This window comes from Ipomoea nil, unplaced genomic scaffold (assembly GCF_001879475.1).
Source record: "Ipomoea nil cultivar Tokyo-kokei standard unplaced genomic scaffold, Asagao_1.1 scaffold2845, whole genome shotgun sequence".
NCBI classification, from domain to species: domain Eukaryota; kingdom Viridiplantae; phylum Streptophyta; class Magnoliopsida; order Solanales; family Convolvulaceae; genus Ipomoea; species Ipomoea nil.
In genome coordinates, this window is record NW_017619273.1 from 2,771,900 (window position 1) to 2,797,815 (window position 25,916).

At 35.1% G+C, this 25,916-nt stretch overlaps 2 protein-coding genes across 9 annotated transcripts; one reads left to right on the plus strand and one right to left on the minus strand.

The window, feature by feature from the left end:
- The first annotated feature begins 948 nt into the window (after positions 1-948).
- On the plus strand, positions 949-6,229 carry LOC109160191. 4 transcript variants are annotated; one of them, XM_019308412.1, is made up of 12 exons: positions 2,062-2,205; positions 2,397-2,497; positions 2,613-2,815; positions 2,982-3,179; positions 3,273-3,344; positions 3,458-3,553; positions 3,680-3,759; positions 3,930-4,005; positions 4,120-4,330; positions 4,548-4,744; positions 4,830-5,025; positions 5,319-6,229. In XM_019308412.1, exons 1-12 carry the CDS (start codon positions 2,171-2,173, stop codon positions 6,044-6,046), a joined length of 2,193 nt encoding a protein of 730 aa, XP_019163957.1. In that variant the 5' UTR covers positions 2,062-2,170; the 3' UTR covers positions 6,047-6,229. The 4 variants fall into 4 exon arrangements, with proteins under 4 accessions (XP_019163956.1, XP_019163955.1, XP_019163954.1 ...); XM_019308411.1 differs by having other exon boundaries at positions 949-2,497; positions 4,833-5,025; XM_019308410.1 differs by having other exon boundaries at positions 950-2,497; positions 4,548-4,747; positions 4,833-5,025.
- Positions 6,230-14,326: 8,097 nt separating this feature from the next.
- On the minus strand, positions 14,327-22,656 carry LOC109160192 (acetyl-CoA acetyltransferase, cytosolic 1-like). 5 transcript variants are annotated; one of them, XM_019308413.1, is made up of 7 exons: positions 19,383-19,565; positions 17,751-18,185; positions 17,091-17,155; positions 16,344-16,442; positions 16,055-16,228; positions 15,811-15,916; positions 14,327-14,598 (listed from the first exon to the last, which is right to left on the minus strand). In XM_019308413.1, exons 3-7 carry the CDS (start codon positions 17,125-17,127, stop codon positions 14,574-14,576), a joined length of 441 nt encoding a protein of 146 aa, XP_019163958.1. In that variant the 5' UTR covers positions 17,128-17,155; positions 17,751-18,185; positions 19,383-19,565; the 3' UTR covers positions 14,327-14,573. The 5 variants fall into 5 exon arrangements, 1 of the variants encoding a protein (XP_019163958.1); XR_002050704.1 differs by lacking the exons at positions 14,327-14,598; positions 15,811-15,916; positions 16,055-16,228; positions 16,344-16,442; positions 17,091-17,155 and adding exons at positions 20,715-20,955; positions 21,001-21,162; positions 21,325-21,399; positions 21,498-21,633 and having other exon boundaries at positions 17,749-18,185; positions 19,383-19,814; XR_002050703.1 differs by lacking the exons at positions 14,327-14,598; positions 15,811-15,916; positions 16,055-16,228; positions 16,344-16,442; positions 17,091-17,155 and adding exons at positions 20,715-20,955; positions 21,001-21,162; positions 21,325-21,402; positions 21,498-21,633 and having other exon boundaries at positions 17,749-18,185; positions 19,383-19,814.
- Positions 22,657-25,916: the final 3,260 nt, after the last annotated feature.

The window sequence follows — 25,916 nt, forward strand, 5'->3', positions numbered from 1 at the left end:
TCTTTTAAGAGAAGTCATAAATTCGAACCACCTCATCTTATATGGAAAAACTAATTTGGTCAATACTTTACTCTTTAATTGAGCTGGGCCAGTGCGAGCGGGAATTAGTCTGATTATGATATGAGATTAAAGGTCTCTTACCATTAAGGTGTCTCTTAGGACCAATCATTATTGTGTAGACCATATTTTGTATACTGTAAAATAATATACATTCAATACAAAAATAATGTACTAGTATATTAAAAATATACATTGTATTCAGGGAATGTACATTATTTGTGTACTGAGTGTACATTATATTGTATAAGTACATTCAATACAAAAATAATGTACATTTAGTATATTAAAAAATGTATTTTTTGTTATGATCCACAGTGGACCATGGTCCACACAATAATTTGCCGCTTAGGACAACTTGTGTTCTGACAAAAATAAATAGTGCATATTACATTGGTTTTTTAGATGTCTTTATATTAGAATCAATTGTCTTAATTTTGTGTTTTTGTATTTTTAAAATCTTTATCCCCATTATAGGATCATACATAACCAAACGACATTATTAATAATCATTCTCATTCTATCCTACTACCAAACATGCAAAATACTTTCACTAAAACTTATTACTGTTACCAAGTATTTAATACACATTCCTATTCCGATTCCTATTCCTATTCCCATATACGAACCAAAGATTATCTTCATTGCGTCAGTACAAGTCTTCCTTTTGTTAAGGAAGTAAGACGAGTAAAGAGTGGCATTAGTTAGTTATGTTGCCCATTTCTTTAACCATTAACAGAGTTTGAAAATGCACTAATCATGATATTTTAGTTTAAGTACGCAATAATCTTTCTATGATTATTCAAAAATGTTTTATCTTGTATTTCATTAAAAAAAAAAAAAAAAAAAAAAAAAGATTCACTGACACTGTTGTTCTATAGATTGTAGAAAAAAATACACATCTTTTTAACCACACTTTTCAAACCAAATAAGTTTTGATTGCGTAGGAAAATGTCTGCGTATGAATTCGGAAAGATAGTGATGGAGCGCAAGTGGTTGATAGGATTTTGTTTCAAGTTTCAATCAATGGCAGTATGGATCGAGTGAGTAAATACCAAATCTTGAAAATGCCTAGAAATTATACTTTTCTGGGTTTACAGCCAACCCAATAATTTATTACTTTCTCCATCTTCGCACTACCATACATATAAACTGAGTGTGCTTTTTCTACATCCCTCCAAAATATATGATGTCTCGTCCGTGACTCCCATCCTGTCTATACTCTTTCCCCAATGCCTGTGTATATATATATATGTATGTGTATTTTAGTATATTAGGTGTGGGTATGATTTGTGTTCCAAGAAACACCTCCCATGCTTACCTTAAACTCCATTCTTCGTCCTCTCACTTTCACAGATTGTAGATAAGGTTACAGTTAGTTCTTTTTCATGGTATTTTCAGAATTAAATTCCTTTGATTCTTTAAATTGAGTTAATTTTCAAGAAACTGATTTTGGCGTTTTAACTTTACTGAAGTAACCATTATTGCCCTTTAAGAGACTATGGTGTTTCCTTTTCACAGTTACATTCTTTATTGATTGATTGTTATATATTGGACCATTAGTGGGGTTGGTTTTGTTCCATTATACTAAAAAAATATAAAGATTCAGTCTTTCAAGTTTGGCTGCATCTTTGATCAGTTGATGACAAACTGAGTTCTTTTGTTACTGTTTAGTTGTTTTTGTTCTTACTTTTGGGTTTCCTTTTGAATGAGAGAAATCATATCTGCAAAGGTCTTTATTGGTGGCATATAAATAGGTTGGTTTTGCTCTGTTCTACAAAAAAGATTCAGTGTTCCAAGTGTTTAATTTAATAAAATCCATGGATGATTCTTGATAGCAAAATGTTTTCTTGAGATTCTATTCATATATATATATATTCTACTTTGGGGTTTCCTTTTGATTGAAAAGAGATCATTATTACCAAAAAGATGAGGTGTTTGTTGATGTTGGGAGTGGTTATGTTTTCGTTTATGTGTGGATTTGTTCTGAGTAAGGAATGTACTAACACACCTACTCAGCTGTCATCTCACACTCTGAGATATGAGCTCTTATCATCAAAGAATGAAAGTTGGAGAGAAGAAATGTTTGCTCACTACCATTTGACTCCCACCGATGATTCGGCCTGGTCTAATTTGCTTCCGAGGAAGATGTTGAAGGAGGAAGATGCATTCGATTGGATGATGATGTATAAGAGGATAAAGAAGTCTGGTGGGGTTAAGGGAGTTGGCGGTTTTCTAAACGAGGTTTCGCTCAATGATGTGAGGCTAGACCCCAATTCAATCCATGGAAGAGCTCAACAAACGAACTTGGAGTACTTGTTGATGTTGGATGTTGATAGACTAGTGTGGAGCTTCCGGAAGACTGCTGGTTTGGAAACTCACGGTGAGCCATATGGAGGGTGGGAGGGAGCAAATGTTGAGCTTCGAGGTCATTTTGTAGGTTAGTTCAATTCGTCTTTTAATTTAAATATACAGCTTCAGCTTTAATCTTATTTTAATTTCGCGGAGTAATATTTTGTCATGTGCTGATATTTGCTTCTAATTACATACTGAAGGGCATTACCTTAGTGCCTCGGCACAAATGTGGGCTAGTACACACAATGACACTCTCAAAGAAAAAATGTATGCTGTTGTTTCTTCATTATCGGCCTGTCAAGAGAATATGGGATCGGGATATTTATCTGCATTCCCATCTGAGTTGTTTGACCGCTTTGAAGCTATAAAGCCTGTATGGGCACCATACTATACGATTCACAAGGTAGAATATATATGCTTCAATTTCTTTTGCAGTGATTAAATATGTATTTGTTTGAGAAGTGAGTTACCTTCGAACTAGTCCATGTGACTTTGACAGACCACATTCTTGTAGATAAATCCCGAAATATCAATAGCTAGCCCCAGTTACGTTTGTTGGACTTTTATAGGTTTTGGCAGGTCTCTTGGATCAGTACACACTTGCTGGCAATTCTCAAGCTTTGAAAATGGCAACCTGGATGGTTGACTACTTTTATGATCGTGTGCAAAATGTGATCTCAAAATATACGATTGAAAGACACTGGTTATCCTTAAATGAAGAAACTGGCGGTATGAATGATGTTCTTTATAAGTTGTATAGCATAACGGTGCGTATAACTTATCCATAGTACATATTATAGATTGTACAGCATAACTATATATATATTCTTAATATCGTTCTGTTTTTTAATACACTGCAGGCTGATCCAAAGCACTTATTGTTGGCTCACCTTTTTGACAAACCATGTTTTCTGGGTCTGCTGGCAGTTAAGGTAGCCATCAATCACATTATATGTATTCTCTCTCAGTTCAAATATTTATGCGCCATATGGTTATTCTTGCTCGATCATTTTCTCTTTGATTATATGTTATTTTGTGTGTTTAGGCTGATGACTTATCAGGTTTTCATGCAAACACACACATCCCAATTGTGATTGGATCTCAAATGCGTTATGAAATAACTGGCGATCCAATTTATAAGGTACACTACATGCATATTTCTATTTCGAGACCTTATATATGTATGTGCCTCTCGTCTTGTGTACTGAATTTAATGATAATAGTATCTTCTCGTCAATTCTGAGCTCGTTCTTGTTTGTTTATAAAGGAAATCGGGACATATTTTATGGATATTGTTAATACTTCGCACGCCTATGCAACTGGAGGAACATCAGTTAGCGAATTCTGGTATAAAGAATGATATTCATTATACGATATTTATAAACAAGTTTCCTTCATTCCCTTTGAATTGTATCTATCTAAGCGTATAGTATAGTACTCACAAAACCTTTATGGTTTGATTCATATCTGAAATTTCGTTTAATATTTTCTTTGTTTTCATTCTCGGATCTGATCAGGTCTGATCCAAAGAGGTTGGCTACCACACTACAGACCGAGAATGAAGAATCATGTACAACTTATAACATGCTCAAGGTGTCTGATCCTATCTATCTATCTTAATTTATTCCTCTTTTAATTGAACTTACGGGGAGGTTGGGCTATATATATATGTGTGTTTGGTTCTAAATGCATGCGTATATTTTGCAGGTCTCTCGACACCTGTTCAGATGGACCAAGGAGATGGCTTACGCTGATTATTATGAGAGAGCCTTAACAAATGGAGTTCTTAGCATCCAGAGAGGAACAGACCCTGGAGTGATGATTTATATGCTTCCGTTACATCCTGGTGCTTCCAAGGCCAAAAGTTACCATGGATGGGGAACAAAATTCGATTCTTTCTGGTGCTGCTACGGGACAGGTATATATGAGAAGATTTCCATTTCTTTTTCTGCCAAAAATCGCTTATTTCTGCGAGAATATGAGATTCTAGAATTCATAGGCGGACCCAGAAAATTCTTTCAGGCTAGGTGACTTGATTTCGGGCAAAAGCTATAAACTTGATTTTGGGTTTTGGGTCTGTGCTTCTGTTAGAATTCCTCGTAATTTTCTTGGTTGTTGTATCTATTTTTGGATAGGAATTGAATCCTTTTCCAAGTTGGGAGATTCTATATACTTTGAAGAGCAAGGACAAGTTCCGGGAATCTACATTATTCAGTACATATCTAGCTCACTTGATTGGAAATCTGGTCAGATTACGCTGACCCAGAGTGTAGATCCAGTTGTTTCACAGGATAATCGTCTTTTCGTCACAATTACAATAACATCAAAGCAGGTAGCTTTTTGACTTAAAAATATGAAATCATAAATAAATCCAAAGAACGTTTTGGTATTGTCTTATATATGTCTGTCTCGTGTAGCAGTCTAGTGTATCGTCTACATTACATTTGAGAGTACCAATTTGGACATATGCAAGTGATGCAAAGGCATCGCTAAATGGAAAAGCTGTATCTCTACCCCCACCAGGCAACTTCCTATCGATTACCAGAAGTTGGGCCTCTGGTGACAAAATTACTCTCGAGCTGCCTATGAGTCTTAGAATCGAGGCCATTAAAGGTATTAAACAATCCTAAGACTTTAATTATCACTACTGGAATTATGGAATTTCCGACCACCGAAAGTAATCTTAAATCAAGTCGAAAGCAAAAAGTGGTCGGAAATAGCAACAAAAAGGTTTTTCCGGATACCAAAAGTGGTCGGAACAAGACTCTCGACTTGATTTAAGATCACTTTCAGGTGGTCGGAAATTCCATAATTTCCAGTAGTGTATATTGTGAACTTGGTCTTCAATTTGTTGTCAGATTTAGTCTAACATACACCGTATTCTGTCTGTCTTTGTGGCGCTTCAGATGAGAGGTCAGAATACGCTTCTATGCAGGCAATCCTTTATGGTCCATACCTTCTTGCTGGTCTCTCCAATGGCGATTGGGTTATTAAAGCAAGTGCATCAGACTGGTTAGCCCCACTTGCAACTCAAAATTCTCATCTAGTTTCTCTTACCCAACAATCCGGGGATGATGTTTTTGTTCTTACAAACTCGAACCAATCAATCATCTTGGACAAATACCCTGAAACCGGAACAGATTCTGCCAACAGAGCCACGTTCCGGCTCATCTCAAAAGACACTTCTGAAACTCCTTCAGACTTTGTAGGGAAACTTGTCACGTTAGAGGCATTCGACTATCCAGGAATGGTTGTGATGCATCAAGGAAAAGACAACAACTTGGTAGTGACAGGTTCTTCAGACGACACCGGCTCTTCTGCCTCCTTTCTTTTGACCACTGGTTTAGACGGGGAAAATGGGACAGTATCCTTAGAATCCACGTCGCAGAAAGGGTGTTATGTTTATAGTGGCGTGGACTATAAACCCGGTTTAGGTGTGAAGCTTAGCTGCATAGATGATGGGTCCTCAGATGCTGGATTCAAACAGGCTGCAAGCTTTAAACTGGAAACTGGGATGAGTGAATATCACCCTATCAGTTTTGTGGCAAAAGGACCAGAAAGGAACTTTGTATTGGCTCCATTACTTAGTTTGCGGGATGAATCTTATACTGTGTATTTTGACTTTCGGTCTTAGCTAGGAATGAATCTTACTCTGTATTTGGATGTCCAATCATATGGGGTATGGTGGCAGTAAGCACACTAGGGTTTGGTCCACAAAACACTGAAATGCACTCTTTAACTCTTGTCCTTTAATTTGGCAATATGGTGCAAATTGAGTCTCCTGCAATGTTAAGTAATTCTTCAAAGTTTATTGGCTTCTCTATTTCTACATATACCAATAATACAAGTTGGAAGCTCAGTCAGTGGTACTTCTTTGGTGGCAAATACGTAGGATCGAGCCCTATCAGGGTAATAGTCATTCATCAGTTGTTATATCGTAGACCGCGGTGCATAATCGATTATGTACCGCGGTCCAGATACGACGCAATTTCATTAATTAGATGAAACGGCGCTCTTTAACGCCATCGATGCAATTGAGCGGACATCTCAGCGCGTCGTTTTCTTTCTTCTTCTTCTTTTTTTTTTAAAAAAAATATTAAAATATAAAAACGAAAAAGGCATGTCTTGTCTCCACTATCTTCCCAAACAAGCCAAACTTACCATCAGCGCTTTCTCCGAGCTAGGACTTCAACCGCCACTGTTTACCTCTCATCTCCATCGCTGTTCTTCTTCGTTCTTCTGCATATTTCAGTTCGTTACTTCAGCAAGAAGGTGATAATATTGTTATATATAATGCGACGTTCTATTTACCTAAAAAAAAAATATGTTCTACGGTACATTTTAGGTTTTCTCAGACATTCCGAAGCAAGCATTCATGTTTTGCATCACAAACATACATTGAGAAATACATGCAGTTAAAAAACATATAATATCATTGTAAACCCTAAATAAAAACCACATGTTTGTCTTTTCATATTATGTGGTCCCAGATGTTTGTGTATAAAATGAAGCTGCCAAGTGTGTTTAATAATACGGATTATATGGTCCCATATATTCCATAGGAAACTAGTAATCCAAATGAAACTCTATTTCTTCTCAAATGAAATTGTAGTTATCCTCAAATGAAACTGTATTGTTTATAGAATGAAACTACATCGTGTGTAAAATGACACTGAGTAGATATGTGTATTGATACAGAGTATGTGGTCTCAGATATACCAAATGAAACTATATTATTTCAACTGAAAGTGTAGTGCATATGAACTGAAAGTGTAATGCCTTTCAACTAAAAGTATATTGTATATGAACTGAAATTGCTTGTGTGTGTCACATTTTGTTTTATAAAATGTTCATTGACACTGTAATGTAGTTAAACTGATTCTATATTATTTATGAAATTGCATTGTATGTAGAGTGAAACTTAGTAACATGTATGAGTTTAAATTGTTAGTCTAATGAAACATCAAACTCTATATAATGAAACTGATTATAGTCATCATTAATACTTGTGATATTGTTGCAGACCAAACCTATAAAATGAAGAAATTAAAGCCACAGGAAAACACAAAACCAAGGCCGTCTTGGACTCACAAGCAGTCGAACCAACGCCACCAGCTCAACCAGCACTTGCTGCACAAAAAAGAAGAAGCAAAGAACAGTAAAGCCACAAAACAATCTGCAAATAAACCACCAACACCTGAAAAGGAACCAACAATTCCATATGAACCAGAACCAAATGTGCAGGAAGAAGAGGGACACGAAAAAAGATCACCCAAACGCAAAGCAACAGTAAAATCAGCAAAGAAAGCTAAAGCCACAAAACAATCTGCACCTGAAGCAACAACAACTGAAGATGAACCTACAATGTCATTTGCACCAAAACCAACTGCTCAGGAATTAAAGGGACAGGAAAAAGGAGCGCTCAAGCGCAAAGCAACAGCAAACCCCCCTGTTGATAAGAAAATGCATAAGAGAATAAAGAAATCTGCAAAGAAGAGTGATATAGATAATATGAGCTATCTACCGACCAGGATGTCACCAAAGTATTTTCGGTGCCTCATTTCATCTCTAATGCCAGATCAACAAAAAGCAGTTCAAGATATTGGGTTTAGTGAGATGTTGAAGATGACAGTATTCGACTGGGATAACAGGCTAACTAGGTATCTTGTTGAAAGGTTTGATGTCTACGAATGCATACGAATGTTGGAAAATAATAACATGCAGCTGTCGGAGGATGATGTACACATCACAATGAACCTTCCCCAAGGAAAAATCCTTGTGATTGAGGCTCCTTCTGAGAATGAATCTAAGAAATATAAAAAACTGTTGGCAGATTGGAAACAGCGGTGGGGAATAACAAAAGGTTCTCTGGTGACAAATACAATGCCAATGGCTATTATCGAGAGAGGAGATAGTGGAGATATGTTCAAAAGAGACTTCATTGTGCTGCTTGTATCCATCTTGATAAAAGGCAACCAGAGCATAAAGGCAACATACAAGATTTTATACTCCATGCTTGATGTTTCAAAGCTGAGAGACTTGAATTGGTGTCATTACACATTCAGATCATTGGTAAATGCTATTGAAGCTTGGAAGAATAACCCAAAAACCTATTTCACCGGTCCATTCCTTCACTGTTCTTGATGGTAATATTTTAATATGCACTTATAATAATTTTCTCATTTAATCTATGCACTACTACAATTACTGATAAAATAATTACTAATTATAGCTGTTATTCTTTCAAAAATAGTTAACATACATTGACAAAGTACTATTCAAGAGTGAGAAGATTCAAAGGGATTACCCTGCAATAATTGCTTGGACTGAAGAAGCAGTTAAAAATAAATAAAAAAGAAATATTGTCTTGAAGATTTGGACGGAAAAAAGTACTTGACAGATTTCAAAAGCAAGAACATGTGACCCTGCAATATAATTGCTGGGCGGAGGGCTCTCTAACTACGGGGGAGCCAAGTCAATGGGCCATCTACAAGGTCGGATCCGAGATCGGGACCTCGATCGCTAGGGTTCCCAGGGGAGCGATCGGAGGCAATATGAACAACGGAAGGGCCTACCATCTAGGGCTGCGGATTTCGATCAACCCTCGAGAGCTGACGAGATTGATAACTGGGCTTCAGCAAAGAAACCCTTATTATCGTGCAATTTTACTCCAGCTCATGCTCGTTTAAAGCATTGTACTTTCGGAGCCAGTGGCGGAGCATCTAGGGCTGACAACTGGGGCGCTTCGAAGAAACTCGTTGCTCCACAGCCTGCCAGATCTTCGAATTTTAGTTCGGAAATCAGATACTCGAGGCCTGAATAGAGAAGGTTGGACATATTTGGCATAGGCCTTTGGATGTCTTGTTTAGGATTAATAATTTGGTAGTGATGGGGAAACATGAGAAAGGAGCATACCAAGATAGAAGTATTTACTTGGATAAACTTTGTTAAGTTAGACATGCTAGTGCAAGGATTTTAAGTTAAAATTAAAGAGAGTTCGCTGAGAAATATAATAAGAATTAATTAATACTGTTTTTTGTCATGAGATAGCATTTTTGCTTTTAGTGTTTGACTATTAATTTGATCAGGTTTATTCATTTGACTTTTTAAATTAAGAAAGTTTAGTCTAAAACGTCCTTAATTCTAGAAGGTTGAAATTTGGTGAAATCAGAAATGCCCCAAAAGTAGGGGTATTTTGGATTAAATTTGGTCAATTCTAAAGACAAGTGACTAACTTTTGTGAGAAAGGAATGGAAAGGCCAGGCTCAGGGTTTGTTCAGACAGAGTTTCTAGATTTCCTGAGAGACCCCCTTCACGGTGAGGATTTTTTGGTGAACACAGAAGTGATGAGTTTATGGAGAGGCCTAAACAGCATGGCACACAAGATGCATTGTCAAGGTCATTTGATGATAGAATAGTCTTCTAAGATGGTAGAACAGGTGAGGATAGAAGAGCCTACTAGGGTGGTAGGCCAAGCAATGATTGACAATCTTTTCAAGGTTGTCTCTAGAGAGAGAGGGGGGATTACTTAGCAGCAGGGATATGGATGAGAGGTACTACTCTCTCTCTTTCTCTCTCTCTCTCTCACACACACACACAATATGCACACACTAAAACCCGTGCTTTGTTAGAGAAAACTTGAATGACCCACACATGTAGTAGCTGAAGATGGAAATCACAAAATTTAATTAATGAATTTTTTTTGTAAGTAGTCAATAGGATTGTAAAACTACTAAACTAGTCAGATACATTGACCAAAATGATCCAATAATCAACAAATTTTATGCATTAGCATTAGGAGTGTAAACGAGTCGAGTCGAGCTCGTTAAGGGAGGTTCTACTCGAGCTCGATCTTGATCTTGCGCTCGAGTTCGAGCTTGAGTTTGACCTCAAATTTGACCTGTTTAATTTAAAATTCATGTTTCAATTAAAAATAAACTACTTTGTTTTATCCATACATAAATAATAAAAACTTCAAATCAAAACACTCAAAATAAGTTCACAACTAACTAAAAGACACAAGTCAACAACATTGTTCAAACTTCAAAGCACTCAAAATAAGTTCACAAGTCACAACTTCACATCAAAATACAAGTCAATAACAGTGGTCCTTGATTCCTTGTACACAGATATTTCTTTCGGGATAAGCAGTTCAAAACAAGAAATATCTGTTCAACTTGCAAAACAATATGAATAATATTGGATAACAAATGAAAGTAATTAAAAATAGTATGTTACTTAGTAACTTACTTTCATGAGTTGGATGCTGGAAGAAATATTTCTTGGAATGATTTCTCTTTCTAAAAAAAAAAAAACGATAAATAAGTATACAATTAAACAAATGTTTTAAAATGACAATGTATCATTTAGCATAAAAGTTAACTTACTTTATTTTTTGGTAACTCTCATGTATATGTTGAAGCCAATCACCCCCACAAACTAAAGCTTGTGTTGTTTCAGGCAACAATGATGCACGATATAAATCAATTACCCTTGTCCCAGGACTAAATGTTGCTTCTGAAACCACAGTGCTAACAGGTATAACTAAAATATCTGCTGCCATTATTAACAATATTGGATACTGTAGTCTATTCATCTTCAACCAGTCTAAACAACAAAAGTTGCTAGGAACTTCAGTAGTCCTAAGACGCCCATTTTCTAGATAGTCTACTAACTCCGAGTTTTTAGGCCCTGAAGTTTCAACTTGTGCACAAAATCCCTCAAAATCTTCCCACGCATATGTAGACTTTTGACGGCTGACTTGGCTTCCAAAAGTGTTAGAAGAACCTGAATTTTCAGAATTTTCTTTGTTCATTGATTCAGCAACATACTCTTTATAAAGAATATTGATGATCTCCTTCACTTTTGCTAAAGAAATGCATATGTATTATTTTTTTGTTGTAACTACTAAATTATTATTTAATTTAATAAGAGTAAAATAGAGTACTAATTATATGCCAATTTTGATTGGGATGTGGTTCGAACCTAAGACCTTTATTATTGAAATCAATGAATAAGTCAACAACATTGTTCAAATGGGAAAGTTAACAGATAATCATATTCATTAAAGATAAAATTAGAAAATCTCAAGGAAAAATTAAAATCTGATCAATTGAGTCATTCGTTTGATTAAAAAACTTGACAGCCATTTTTTCTACCCATTATAGGCCTAACTCTCTATGACATTTATTAGTAGAGTAGATATGTAGAAATAGACAAGCCAATAAACTTTGAAGAATTACTTAACATTGTAGGAGACTTCACCATATTGCCAAATTAAAGGAGAAGAGTTACAGGCTGCATTTCAGTGTTTTGTGGACCAAACCCTAGTCTGCTTACTGCCAGCATACCCCATATGATTGGACATCCAAATACAGGGTAAGATTCTCTATATTCCTAGCTAAGACTGAAAGTTAAAATACACAGTATAAGATTCATCCCTCAAACTAAGTAATGGAGCCAATACAAAGTTCCTTTCTGGTCCTTTTGCCACAAAACTGATAGGGTGATATTCACTCATCCCACTTTCCAGTTTAAAGCTTGCAGCCTGTTTGAATCCAGCATCTGAGGACCCATTATCCATGCAGCTAAGCTTCACACCTAAACCGGGTTCATAGTCCGATCCACGCCACTATAAACATGACACCCTTTCTGCTACGTGGTTTCTAAGGATACTGTCCCAAGAAAACATTTTGCTATCAAGATTTATCCATGGATTTTATTAAATTAAACACTTGGAACACTGAACCTTTTTTGCCACCAATATTAAATCAGAGCCAGTTTCTTGGAAATTAACTCAATTTAAAGAATTAAAGGAAAATGGTACCAAAATTCTCTCTTACTATGTATGGAATAAAAATAATACTTGAAAATTATCAAAATTACTTATATAGCAAAACATCTTATATTCATAATTATCAAATTACTTATATGGTTAAAAATCTTATATTTCTAATTGTGAAAAAAAAAAATTTTGCAAAACAATTTAATTAGAAATTATGAAATCATACCTTTAGGTGCGTGATTTTCCTTTTTAAGGTGCATGATTTGTATGCTTAAGGTGCGCAATTTTAAAACTTTAGGTGCGTAGTTTGTGTTCTTAATGTGCTTTGTTTGTGTGTTTAAGGTGCGTGGTTTGTGTATTTAATGTGCGTCATTTTAAAATTTTAGGTGCGTGGTTTGTGTTCTTAAGGTGCTTCGTACTGTGTGCTTAAGGTGCGTAGTTTGTGTACTTAAGGTGCGTCTTTTGTGTTAACCGCACAACTGCACGGGAAGCTATATTTGCATCTGATCCAATCACTATATATATATATATATAAGAGATCTTATGCGTAGATTTTTCCAGGTGAAACGTGCGCATCAATCTCAACCATCGATCTAATCTAAATCAACCGCTCAGAATTAAGGAAATTTTTTAAAAAAAAATGCAGTGCTATTTTATTAATTTTTCCTAACTTTGAAGTGCATAAGTCTTGTTCATCGGTTGCACATGTTTGAACTTACCGGTATATAACTTTAAACCAGGAGCGTAACTTTGAACCTTCAAGTGTATAACTTAAAAGGTGCATAACTTTGAGCTTACATATGCATAACTTTAGACCTTTAGGTGTATATCTTTAGACATTGTGGTGTATAACTTTGAACCTACGAGTGACCTTCATATGCATAACTTAACTTTAAACTTTGTGGTGCATAGCTTTGCTAGACATTGAGGTGTATAACTTTGAACCTACGAGTGACCTTCAAGTATGAATCTTTGTGTGTATAACTTTAAAACTTAGAGCATCCCCAATAGAGGCTTTAATTTAGTGTCGCTTTTAAGGAAATGTAATCCTATGCGGAAGAGAGAGAATGAGGAGATAGAGAGAGAGAGTAATTTAGGTCAGGAAGACGTTGATTTTTGTCAGATGTGTGGACCCCACCATATTTGTGAAACTGCTCCCTGGTGCACGTTATGTGCACTAAGAGCGCCTAGTCAGGCCTAGCCATGGAAGGTTGTGAGTTCGAGCTTCAGTGGAGACGTTATTGTTTCTTTGTGTTTCAATAGGCTGAGAAAGTATATGAACAGATACTACATTGTAATAGAGTCAGTAGTATTCAATATATATATATATATATATATATATATATATATATATATATAGTTAATACCCAATATAGTCCTCGACTATAGTAATTTTACTCAACTTAGTCCTAAATGATTTTTTATGCTCAATTTAGTCCTTGATTTGATTTTACATAATTTAGTCCTTTGTTAAAAAATTTATTAGTTGACCGTTAGAAATAGGATCCTAATGGTAATTTCTCATCCTTCATCCCATTTGGAATGATTCCTTCTTCTCCCCCTTATTAAGATCCACACAGACATGCAAATAATTCATCTTCTTTCCCTTATTTATTTACGTAGTATTTATTTATTTAGGGTTGAAGTTGATTTGGGGATGAAGATCTCCCAATGTGCGGTTAAATCTGAACCATTGATCTTGCTTAAATCAACGTCCAGGATTAACAAATTTTTTTTAAAAAAAATACAGTGGCAATTTGATAATTTTTGCATCCAGATCAAATTTAAGGTGCGTGATTTTTGTGCTTATGCATGATTTGTGTGCTTAATGTATGTGGTTTCCCTCCTAAGGTGCGTGATTTGTGTGCTTAAAGTGCGTGACTTTTGTGCTTAATATGAGTAGCGGTTGAAATTTAAGGAGTGTCAACCTAAAGCTTAAGGTGCGTAATTTTCATTTTTAAGGTGCGTGATTTGTATGCTTAAGTTGTTGAAACTTGAGGTGCGCCATTTTAAAATTCTAACTTGATATCAAAACACAACCAAATTTGTAAGTAAACTACTCAGAGTGTTTCTTTCACACAAATATGAGGAAAAAATAGAATATGAAACTACATATAGGTAAAACCCAAAAGAAGAAGACCGCAAGAGCATATGCGGTGTTGTTAAATTAGTGTTTCTGACCAATAAGAAAAACCATTCCATGCCTCTTAGACAGAAGCGGAAGGGTGCAAAATTGCAATTCTACACAGATTCAAGATTTGTCAAAAATCACTGCAGCGTTCAACCATTCTAGCTTCAATCCTCAGAGTAAAATTAGATGGTAAAAACTATTCTGTACTACTTTGTCAGATATTAGAGAAACCACTGCAGTTGAAATTCACCATATGTTGTTGGATATTGACCTGCCAATGATATGATACAATAAATTAAATGGCTTGTCAGAACTTCACTCAATCAACTTGCTAACACTTAGAGATAAAAGGTTTCTGCATGTTATACATAAATGACTAATGAGACACGATAGATACCACTTCTGGTGCAATTCTCGTACAAAGAGAATAGAATACAAAATGTGAGATACAGCCCGTCCCTAAGTTGGAAACTTAGTCATGTGCCCAAAGGCTATATAGATAGAAAAATCCAGCCCCACTATGAAAATTCATGGCAATAGGTTGCAAAAGCCATTTTAATATGTAAAAGGCATTTGGGAACAGATGTAACCTAACAGGAGACGAATAAAACCCATAAGAAATTTGGTAGCAAATATCCTCTTAAGAGAATGTAGTCAACTTCCTCAGTTTTTAACTTAGCAGGAAAGAAAAACAATGGCATAACTGATGTTTGCCATTTGCCAATGTTGTAAACATTGTTAGGCACTCATCGGGCATTTGATGGGGGCCTAGCGACTAGGTGCACAACTAAAAAAGGGGTTAAATCCCCTGGTGGTGCCTTAAAAATAAGGATTATCAATACTTAGAATAAAGACAACTTTCAGAACGTATTGTTCTCTGTAGGTACTAAGTCCCAAGTTCAACTGCTTGCCTCCTCAAAGCAACTTATTCATCCTACTCAGAAGCATATCCACATAGGATGTGAACCATAGCTGGAACTAAAAGCAAAATTCTTCACCAATTTTTCAACAAATGATCCACTTTTTGGAAGACTGACATTTATACACACACACACAAGTAGTTCCACTCAAAACCCAGCCATAATTTGTGTTATCATTATAACACTTCTTAGTCTTATTAAAACAAAATCTATATATTTACTAGCCAAACAATTGATTACAGGTTACATTTCTGTTTATATATTTATAAACACGAGGCATCTGAATTTATGGGAGGGGGTGGGGGACAATGAAAAATGTTTTCATTGTTGTTCAATAAAAGCCAATTTTGAAGTTCAAACTTTGTTCTTCGTTAATATTCAGAGCACTCAGAAACCCCAAAGTTAAATTGAACAAGTTTATGGGATGGGTGGAGGTAAGCCCTTGTACAGTACTACAGTTATACGTTTTGTTTGGCCCATGGGATCATGGAAGGGCTGACGGGAATTTGGGGCTCAATTAACATATCAAAATTGTAAAAAGCTGTCTCTAGAAAAACACAAACCTTGCTTCTGCAAAGTATTTATGAACATTAGACATGCTTTCCATTCCACCGGCCACGACAACATCATTGATGCCTAATTGGATACTTTGTGCAGCAAGAATAGTTGCTGCAATGGGAAATAAATAAATCATGTTATTAGCCTTCATATTTTATATAATAGTTCAGAAGCTTGGTGGAGGGGATGGGGTGGCAATTGGGAAAATCCATTAGGAAGCAGATCCACTGCTTTCAACAAGGATCATACCTTTCATTCCAGATGCACAAACTTTGTTAACAGTGGAGCAGACCACTGTGTTTGGTATTCCTGCACCCAGTGCTGCTTGTCTGGCTGGAGCCTGTCCCAGATTTGCACCGAGTACATTTCCAAAGAAAACTTCTTCAACAAGAGACGGATCAACACTCGCTCTCTTAAGAGCACCTGAAATGACAATGAAGAAGAGAGACATTTAATATTTTTTGATAACAGAGAGACATTTAATACGAAGTCATATATAGTGGAAAAAATAACTACACGAACTTGGTAGTAATCTTACTTTCAATAGCTAAGGATCCAAGCTTGGTAGCTGGCAATGATGAAAGAGAGCCCAGAAAGCCACCCATTGGTGTACGGGCAACACCAACAATGCAAACATCTAGTCAAAATAGAAGTTAAAAGTAATGATCAGACAAAAGAATAAGAAACTCAAGGTGAAACAAAAGTCAAAAGTCAGAGTAAATGATCAACAAACTTAACGAATTGGATATAGAAAATTTAATGAACTGTTACCCACCCATTTTTGTTATGGCTATTAATTAAACCAAGTGGACGTGGGTATGTGGAAGCATGCAGCAGCATGTGGAGTAGCTTTGGTAGTGGCAATAGGTGGTGCATTTAGTGGGCCTAAATTTAGCAATTGTTGTTTTCATCTTTTTACTATAAATATGTTGCATTACAAAGCATTTTGATATTGTGAGAAGTAATAAATATTAAGTTTCCTTTCTCTTTTCTCCTCTCAAATTATATATAGATATATTATATTTAATATATCTAACAATTATGCATTTGATTTGTCATAGGTAACTTAACACTAAAGTGGATTTTAGGAATTACAAGTTTTATGAAATCTAAGTTCCATTTACTGAAATCATCTTAGGAAAAGTACTTACTTCTTCATCAAATGGAGGGAAAAAGTACATTTAAAACAAAAACAAAGTCTTCCTATTGTTAAATTATTGAACATTGAACATTTCAATAACTATAAGAGATTCCAAGCCTATATGTTAGCACACTGCAGACTTACCTCTAGCATTGATGGTTTCTGCGGTTGCTGGAGCCATAGCTAGTTAGTGTATGCAAATGGACGACCTTCACATACAAAAAACCCAATTAGCATAATCAATTTTTCTCGAGAGAAAGATTGCAGCAGAACTTAACAACATGTAGGTAATATGCAACCCTATAATCACTGGAAACTCCTAATTAGCAATATGACATAACAGCCACATCATAGCATTAGCATGAAGTATCTTCTCATCAACCACTTTTAACTAGACCACCTTGAAGTTATCAAACAATTCAACATTCAACTGGCATTTCACGGGGTCATTAATTCATTAAATAGCATTTCTATTTATAATTATTCCACCAGCAGAGGAAAAAATGTTATCGTTGCCTTAACTCCGCACCTAACCTACGATTGATTCATAGCAGTTTCAGAGATGACGGACGAATTAGATCTAACTTCCAAACACTTAGTCCAGAATATATATCAACCAAAAGTTGTTGAAATTGCAGCACATAACCATCATACATTCAGAGCTTTATTTCACAATCGGATCCAATCAAAAGTGCCAGAAATTCATAATTCGACTAGGAAATGGAAGAATAAACACGAAACGAAAGCTTAAGAACACGATACGTAAAGAGGTGAAATGAGTATAGTAGTTGTTTGTTCGTTTACCTGTGTTGATTGTAGTGTTGGTTCCTTGGGAGGGAGAATGAGTGATATGAAGCGAATTGAATGGGAAACAGAGGCGGCTATATATATTGGCTTGGGTGGACCGCCATGGTGGCTGGCTGGCCGCCTGCCGCACGAATTTAGGTAAAACCCAAAAGAAGAAGACCGCAAGAGCATATGCGGTGTTGTTAAATTAGTGTTTCTGACCAAAAAGCAAAACCATTCCATGCCTCTTAGACAGAGCGGAAGGGTGCAAAATTGCAATTCTACACAGATTCAAGATGTGTCAAAAATCACCGCAAAGGTGTGCCAGCGTTCAACCATTCTAGCTTCAATCCTCACAGTAAAATTAGATGGTAAAAACTATTCTGCACTACTTTGTCAGATATTAGAGAAACCGCTGCAGTTGAAATTCACCATATGTTGTTGGATATTGACCTGCCAATGATATGATACAATAAATTAAATGGTTTGTCACAACTTCACTCAATCAACTAACACTTAGAGATAAAAGGTTTCTGTTATACATAAATGACTAATGAGACACGATAGATACCACTTCTGGTGCAATTCTCGTACAAAGAGAATAGAATACAAAATGTGACATTTATACACACACACACACACAAGTAGTTCCACTCAAAAGCCAGCCATAATTTGTGTTATCATCATAACACTTCTTAGTCTTATTAAAACAAAATCTATATATTTACTAGCCAAATAATGCTCATTATTTTGTTTTGGAATCTTATTGTTTTTGGTTAAAGTTAAAACCCCCGTCAAGTTCATATAAATTATTCCCTAAGCCCCAAATTGATTATTTACACAAGTATTGATAATGAACTAATAAAAGATGCTTGAAGGTCAAAACGTTTTGAATTACTTTAGTTAAGACAGTTGAATTATAATTTCAAACTAAAAGAGGATATCATTATCTTCATAAACTAACTTTGAATTTGAATTATTTCTCAAACAAAATAGATATCATTTATTTGCAGCATTGTTATGTTACAAAATAGAGGAGATACTACGTTATTTTAAAACCCAAAAAAAAACCTCAAAATGTTGGCAATTAAAAATTTAAGTTAAAATTAATGCAAAATCAAATTTAAAACAAAGAGTGTATTAGAATTATTAATTAAATACATATACTCCATTCAAACACATATCACATGTACAAGGGACTATAAAAATTTGAAATGTATCTCAAGCATGTGGAAATTATTTTTTTTAATAATATTAAGTGCATCGATATTGTTGTTTCACTCTTGTTCTCCACTAAAGCTAATGTCATGGCGTAAAATATATCTCAATCCTAAATTCCTAATGCATAAAATTTGTTAATTATTGGATCATTTTGGTCAATGTCTCTGACTAGTTTTACAATCCTATAGACTACTTACAAAAACTTTCATTAAATTTTGTGATTTCCATCTTCAGCTATCACATGTTTGGGTCATTCAAGTTTTCTCTAACAAAGCACGTGTTTTAGTGTGTGCATGTTGTGTGTGTGAGTGTGTGTGTGTGTGTGTGTGTGTGTGAGTGTGTGTGTGTGTGTGTGTGTGAGTGTGTGTGTGTGTGAGTGTGTGTGTGTGTGTGTGTGTGTGAGAGAGAGAGAGAGAGAGAGAGTAGTACCTCTCATCCATGTCCCTGCTGCTAAGTAATCCTCTCTCTCTACAACCCTGAAAAGATCATCAGTCATTGCTTGGCCTACCACATGTTCTACCAGCGTGGAAGGCTATTCTATCATCAAATGGCCTTGACAATGCATCTTGTGTGCCATGCTGTTTAGGCCTCTCCACAAACTCATCACTTCTGTGTTCACCAAAAGATCCTCGCTGAGAAGGGGGTCTCTCAGGAAAGCTAGAAACTCTGCTTGACCCTGAACCTGGCCTTTCCATGCCTTTCTCACTAAGATGAATTTTGTCCGAGTCATAGACCAGCACATTCGAGTCTTTTTCATTTTGATTTATCAGCTGATGCAAGCGAGTCTGGTCTTCACCAGAGGCCTCCTTTTTCAAGCTCTCTATTTCTTCTTTCAATTTCTTCTCATCTTCAGACTCTGGTCTGAAAGAGTTCTTTTTTTTTATGAAACTGGTCTGAAACATTTCAATCCAATTAAATACTTCCAGATATAGAGATAATTTATTCATTTTCTTCTTTTATTTTTTGTTCTCAGAAAATGAATTTTGATAGTTAAGTCATGTAATGGACTTATAATACACCAATGCTTATACAATCAAAGAGACAACTGGCTACACAAATATGCAAATGCATTTGAAAAACAAGTATTATGTCTCATTTGGCAGAAGACAGAAGTCATCTAACTGGTGTGATATTGTATGTTGAATATATCTAAGGCCTAATTTGTATAAGAGAAAAACACAGTCACAACAACAACAACAACAAAAGAAAGAAAAAAAAAAAAAAAACAAAAACAAAACAAACAAACAAACAAACAAACAAACAAACAAACAAGAATACATCTCCAATTCTGACAACAGTTAAGCATATAAAAGAAAAAACTTTGTGCTGACAACAACAAACATTCTTTAGGCAAACCTCACTACCTGCTATCAGTTCACAACACATTAAAGACATACATCATGTTCAAACCTACCCCACCTAGCTAATTATCATAGAATGAAATGTAATTACATACTTAGGAACACAACTGACTAACTAAGAATATATGTTGAAAACTAGAGATAATAAGCACCTATTAATAATATGTATTCTGACTATTGTCACTCTAAAGAGTATTACATTTGCATCATTGACCATAAAATCTTCCATTTTCTTCAAAACTGCTTTATCATGAAATTGACACAACACACAAAAATCAAGACACACAAAACTAGTAATATGTATAGATTATCAGCATCATCATCTTCATAAAGACAAACAAATCTAAATCTCAAGATGAAAAAAAAAAAAAAAAAAAAAAAAACATACAAAAATACAAACCTGCCATTGCATTGTTGCTTTGAGTCCAAACCAATCTTCGTCTGATCTATGCCCTTCACCTCGAGCAATACCTCCCTAACCCTGGTACTAGCGAAAGGATCCAGCTTTGCTCTTGACCTTGATGCCTCCTGACTCCTGTACTTCAAGCATACCATGCAATGCAGATCCTTCAGATCGGCCAGACTGCGAGCCTCCACGCATACTAGATTCCACACGGAAGGAATCCAACTTTGCTCTTGACCTTGACGTCTCCTGTACTTCAGGCATACCATGCATTGCTCTTGACCTTGACGTCTCCTGTACTTCAGGCATACCATGCATTGCTCTTGACCTTGACGTCTCCTGTACTTCAGGCATACCATGCAATGCAAATCTTTCAGATCGGCCAAACTGCGAGCCTCCACGCATACTAGATTCCACACGGAAGGAATCCAACTTTCCTCTTGACCTTGACGCCTCCTGTACTTCAGGCATACCATGCATTGCTCTTGACCTTGACGTCTCCTGTACTTCAGGCATACCATGCAATGCAAATCTTTCAGATCGGCCAAACTGCGAGCCTCCACGCATACTAGATTCCACACGGAAGGAATCCAACTTTCCTCTTGACCTTGACGCCTCCTGTACTTCAGGCATACCATGCAATGCAAATCCTTCAGATCGGCCAGACTGCGAGCCTCCACGCCTACTAGATTAAAAAAAAAATACTAAATCTAAATCTCATAATCATAAAGACAAATAAATCTAAATCTCAAGACGAAATTAAAAAAAAAAAATACAAACCTGTCATTGCATTGATGCTTCAAGTCCAAATCACTCTTCCCCCGATCTATGCCCTTCACCTTGAACAATACTTCCCTTATGATTACCTCATTTAGTCTTGACCTCAACGCCTCCTCTACCACTTCCAACTGTGAGCCTCCAGGCCTAGACTGCACACTTGTTGGTCTACTAGTAGATTGATTGAATGATCTATAAGTTAATATTTAATAGAATAAATGCTATAGTTAATTAAAATTAAAAGTTTTAAATGTTAATTTGAAAATATCAAATGAGCCAACTCAATAAGCCTGACAAGCCATGTTTTAGGGTTAGGGCAAAAAAAATTTAAACCCAATTAAACACAAAACAGTTAACCAGAATCAATAAGCTCAACAACCCGGCCTGATTGACACCCTGCTCTAAGGCCCTCACTCCAATTAGGAAAAAAAACACTAATAATATGCATAGAATTTCAGCATCATACATCTTCATAAAGGTAGATAAATAAAGCTAAATCTCAAGATGCAAAAAATAATGATAATAATAAAATAAAATAAAAAATACAAACCTGTCACTTGATTGATGCTTTGAGTCCAAATCAGTCTTCCTTGGATCTATGCTCTTCACCTTGAGCAATACATCACTTAGCGATTTCTCCTTTCGTTTTGGCTTTGCCCTCACGGATCCTTCAGAGTCTCCAGGCATACTAGATTGCGCATTTGTTGGTCTACTAGTAGTTAATTTCACCTCGATCTCCATATCCATCTTTTTCAAGTACCTTTCTCTGCCAGCAGCACCTCCTCTGGGTTAGGCTTGTGCACCTCATTCACATTGTCACCTCCCTGTTCATTTTCAGGTGATTCCAAAACCAATCTCTCAACTCCATCCCGCAACCAGCGCATAGGTTCAGGCCTCGAGTCTCTGATTCCCGAACCAAAAGTCGAAGATCTGGCAGGCGGTGGAGCAACGGGTTTCTTCGAGGCGCCCCAGTTGTCAGCCGTAGATGCTTCACCACCGGCTCCGAAAGTACCATGCTTTGAACGAGCAGAAGCAGGAGTAAAATTGTACGATAATAAGGGTTTCTTTGCTGATTCCAAGTTATCAATCTCGTCAGCTCTCGAGGATTGATCGAAATCCGCAGCCCTAGATGGTGGGCCCTCAGCAAACCGCTTTTTGGGACACCTCGTAGGGAGCCGGAGCGTCGAGCCGTAGCCATGACAAGAGCCATACGTGCTCATCTTTGTCTTCTTCTGCTTGGTGTCCATAAATCTTGGGGAGCCAATATTACCAAAAAAGAAAAGAGAAATACTTATGTTTTTTCTTTTTTTTTTTTTTACTTATAGTGTCATTCAATCACAAGATTCTTAACAAATATTGATTCTTGGATTGATTTTAGAGCCCACATAGAAATAGGAAACTCATACCCAGAACCCTTAAGTAAATTATATTCTGCACAATGCATTGTGTGTCCTTACCAAAATGACGTCGTTTTTCGTTTCTGCTGTTAACTTCTAAAAATAAAATTTAAAAATTTCCTATTTCGGATATACAGAATTGTAGAGTAGAATACACTAACATAATACAGAGTACACATAAACTAACATTTACTATCTATCTATACTATATATATACAAATAAAAGTCAATAAAATTAGGCTTATAATGAGTAGAAAAAACATATCCATCAAAGTATTAAATGAAATGAATGGTTCAGATTATTTATATTTTAATTTTTCTTTGAGATTTTCAAATTGATCATTAATTATTATTAACTTACTTATTGATTTCAATAAAAAAAAATAAAAAATTAAGTTTGAACCTCATTTCAATCAAAGTTGGCATAATTAAGTTCCCCACTCTATCATTCTTATTGAATTAAAAAATAATTAGTAGCTACAACAAAAAATAATGCATATGCATTTCTTTGATTTAGAATTAGGTATTTACACTGTCTTTATTAAAAAAAATTATTCATTATCAATAAATTAAATAAGAAAAATAATTTCATTAGTTATATTGTCTTTATTTTTTTCTCCAATGCAAAGATTCTTTACATTCAGATTTATCAATTGATATTCATTACATTGTCCATTTATGTTCTTTTTACATTATCTTGTAATTAAATATTAAAGTTATAATACAAAATAATGTTATATATTTATTTACCAAATATTTTATTGATACCATGAAAATAAAAATAAAAGTAAAAATAATTTGAAGCTAATCATATTAATTATTTGAGCTTTATTCTTGTATATGGAGTCTGGACTATGTTCTTGTATATTGTTGAGCCTGGGCTAAGTTTGAAAAATAAGCATAGTGTACGTGTAATGGACCAATGGTTCATTATCACTGTATATTGCTGACTTTGAGAAATAACTATGCTGTGTTTTTTAGAATGATGCTATGGCGAGATTTTAGTTTTTTTTTTTTTTTAAATAGACATTAATAAAAATGGGACGAGGATTCTCCGTTTTCAAAAAATTCATGTGGCCATCTTTATCGAGAAACGGGAAATGGGGAGACATTTCAGGGACGGGAACGAAGATTTCATTTTCCGTCCCGCCCCGCCTCGTTGTCATCCTGACATAGAGTCTCATCTACCACTAATGTAATGTTTTATTAGGACTGAGCTTTGCCGCTTTAGGAAATAAAAGAAAAAATTAGAAAAGTCCGGCAACTCCCTTAACATGCCGCAACAAGCACATGAAATGCAAGCATTTGTTGGGCACGCACATTGACCAAACAAGTCCCTATTAAATATTCTCCAAAATATTGGGGGCAATGTAAAATCTTTATCTTTAACTTCTTTATATATCTAAGAGTAAATTACACTTTTGGTCCTATGACTATAGAGGACGTGTTAATTTTGGTATGTGACTTTTAAAACTAACAATTTAGTCCTTTAACTATGCTTTTTTTAGCAGATTTAGTCCTTTCGGCCAAATCACCGGTGTAAATTGGCCGGAAATATATTTGTCATTTTAAATAAGTGTTGAATATTGGAACTTCACGTTGAATCCGTGAACCACCTGTCACCCTTCACTACCGACTACTCTTCCCCAGCTCTCCCCCGTACGTATATAATGTATATTATAATCTTGCTCATCTTCATATACTGAGAGAAAGCCAAAAGTTTCATGTGCAAATGATAAATTTTCACTTTTGTTTATTCGGTTAATCTATGAAGTTTGGAGAAATGAATTGAAGTAGTCAAAGGATTGCTTTTGATGATTACTGGAATTGACTAAGTGAAGAAGGAGAAGGAGAAGAATAAGTCCACAGTAGAGCAATGTTGACGGAAAATTTGATCGGAGAAAATTACGTGTCCTCGTCGGCGGCGCTGTCTTCGTCGCATTCACTCCGGTTGCACGCGCGAGGCGGCGTGGATTTTTGATGAATTGTCAAAAGATTGCCACGTTTACCATATTCAGTGGCTTGAGCTCTTCTGCCGCCCTCGTACAATGGCAAACGAAACAAAGAAGAAGGAAACGCTTAAAATGACTGATTTACCCTCGTAATATTTAATTTAAAATGACAAACGTATTTTCAGGCAATTTCCACCGGTGATTTGACCGGGAGGACCAAATCTGCTAAAAAAAACATAGTTCAAGGACTAAATTGTTAGTTTTAAAAGTCACGGACCGAAATTAACACGCCCCCTATAGTCATAGGACCAAAAATGTAATTTGCTCTATATCTAATAAAGTAGAATTTAGTCACACAATTTTTCATCCACAAAATGTGAATGTATTTTGATAGAAACAATATTAGCAAATATGAATGCATTAATTCTATGGTAAATATATTTATACATATTATTTTGAAGTTATTATGTGTATTTATATTTTATAAATTATATTTTATTATTATAGCTTTATCTCTATCTCTATATATATTAAAGTATAATGAAGTATGGAAAAAAGTTTATTGTGTTCAAATTTATTGGTAAAATTTTATATTTAATATAATTTGTGTATATATTCATTTAAACCTCAATTATAATTAATTTGGACTCCATATATATATATATATATATATATATATATATATATATATATATATATATATATATATATATATATATATATAATTAAATATAAAATAAATATAGTTTTTACATAAATAATCTTTTTCAAATGAATAAGTTTTGGTGGAAATTTTCAACAAATATCGCTTGTTATTTTATTTATTACAAGTTTTATTTAAATACGTTAATTATATAATTAAAGTAGTTATTTCAAATTCAAATTCCTTTCAAAAAAATCAAATTCAAATAATAATACAAGTAACAATAACTTTTAAAAATATTAAATACTCTATTGTATAGTTATACTTACATTTTTAATCAAACTAATTATGAGCTCAAGAACTAAGTACGATTTTCTGTTTCTAATTCAGAAGATGTCAAATATTTAATTTATAAATTTATAAAATTAAT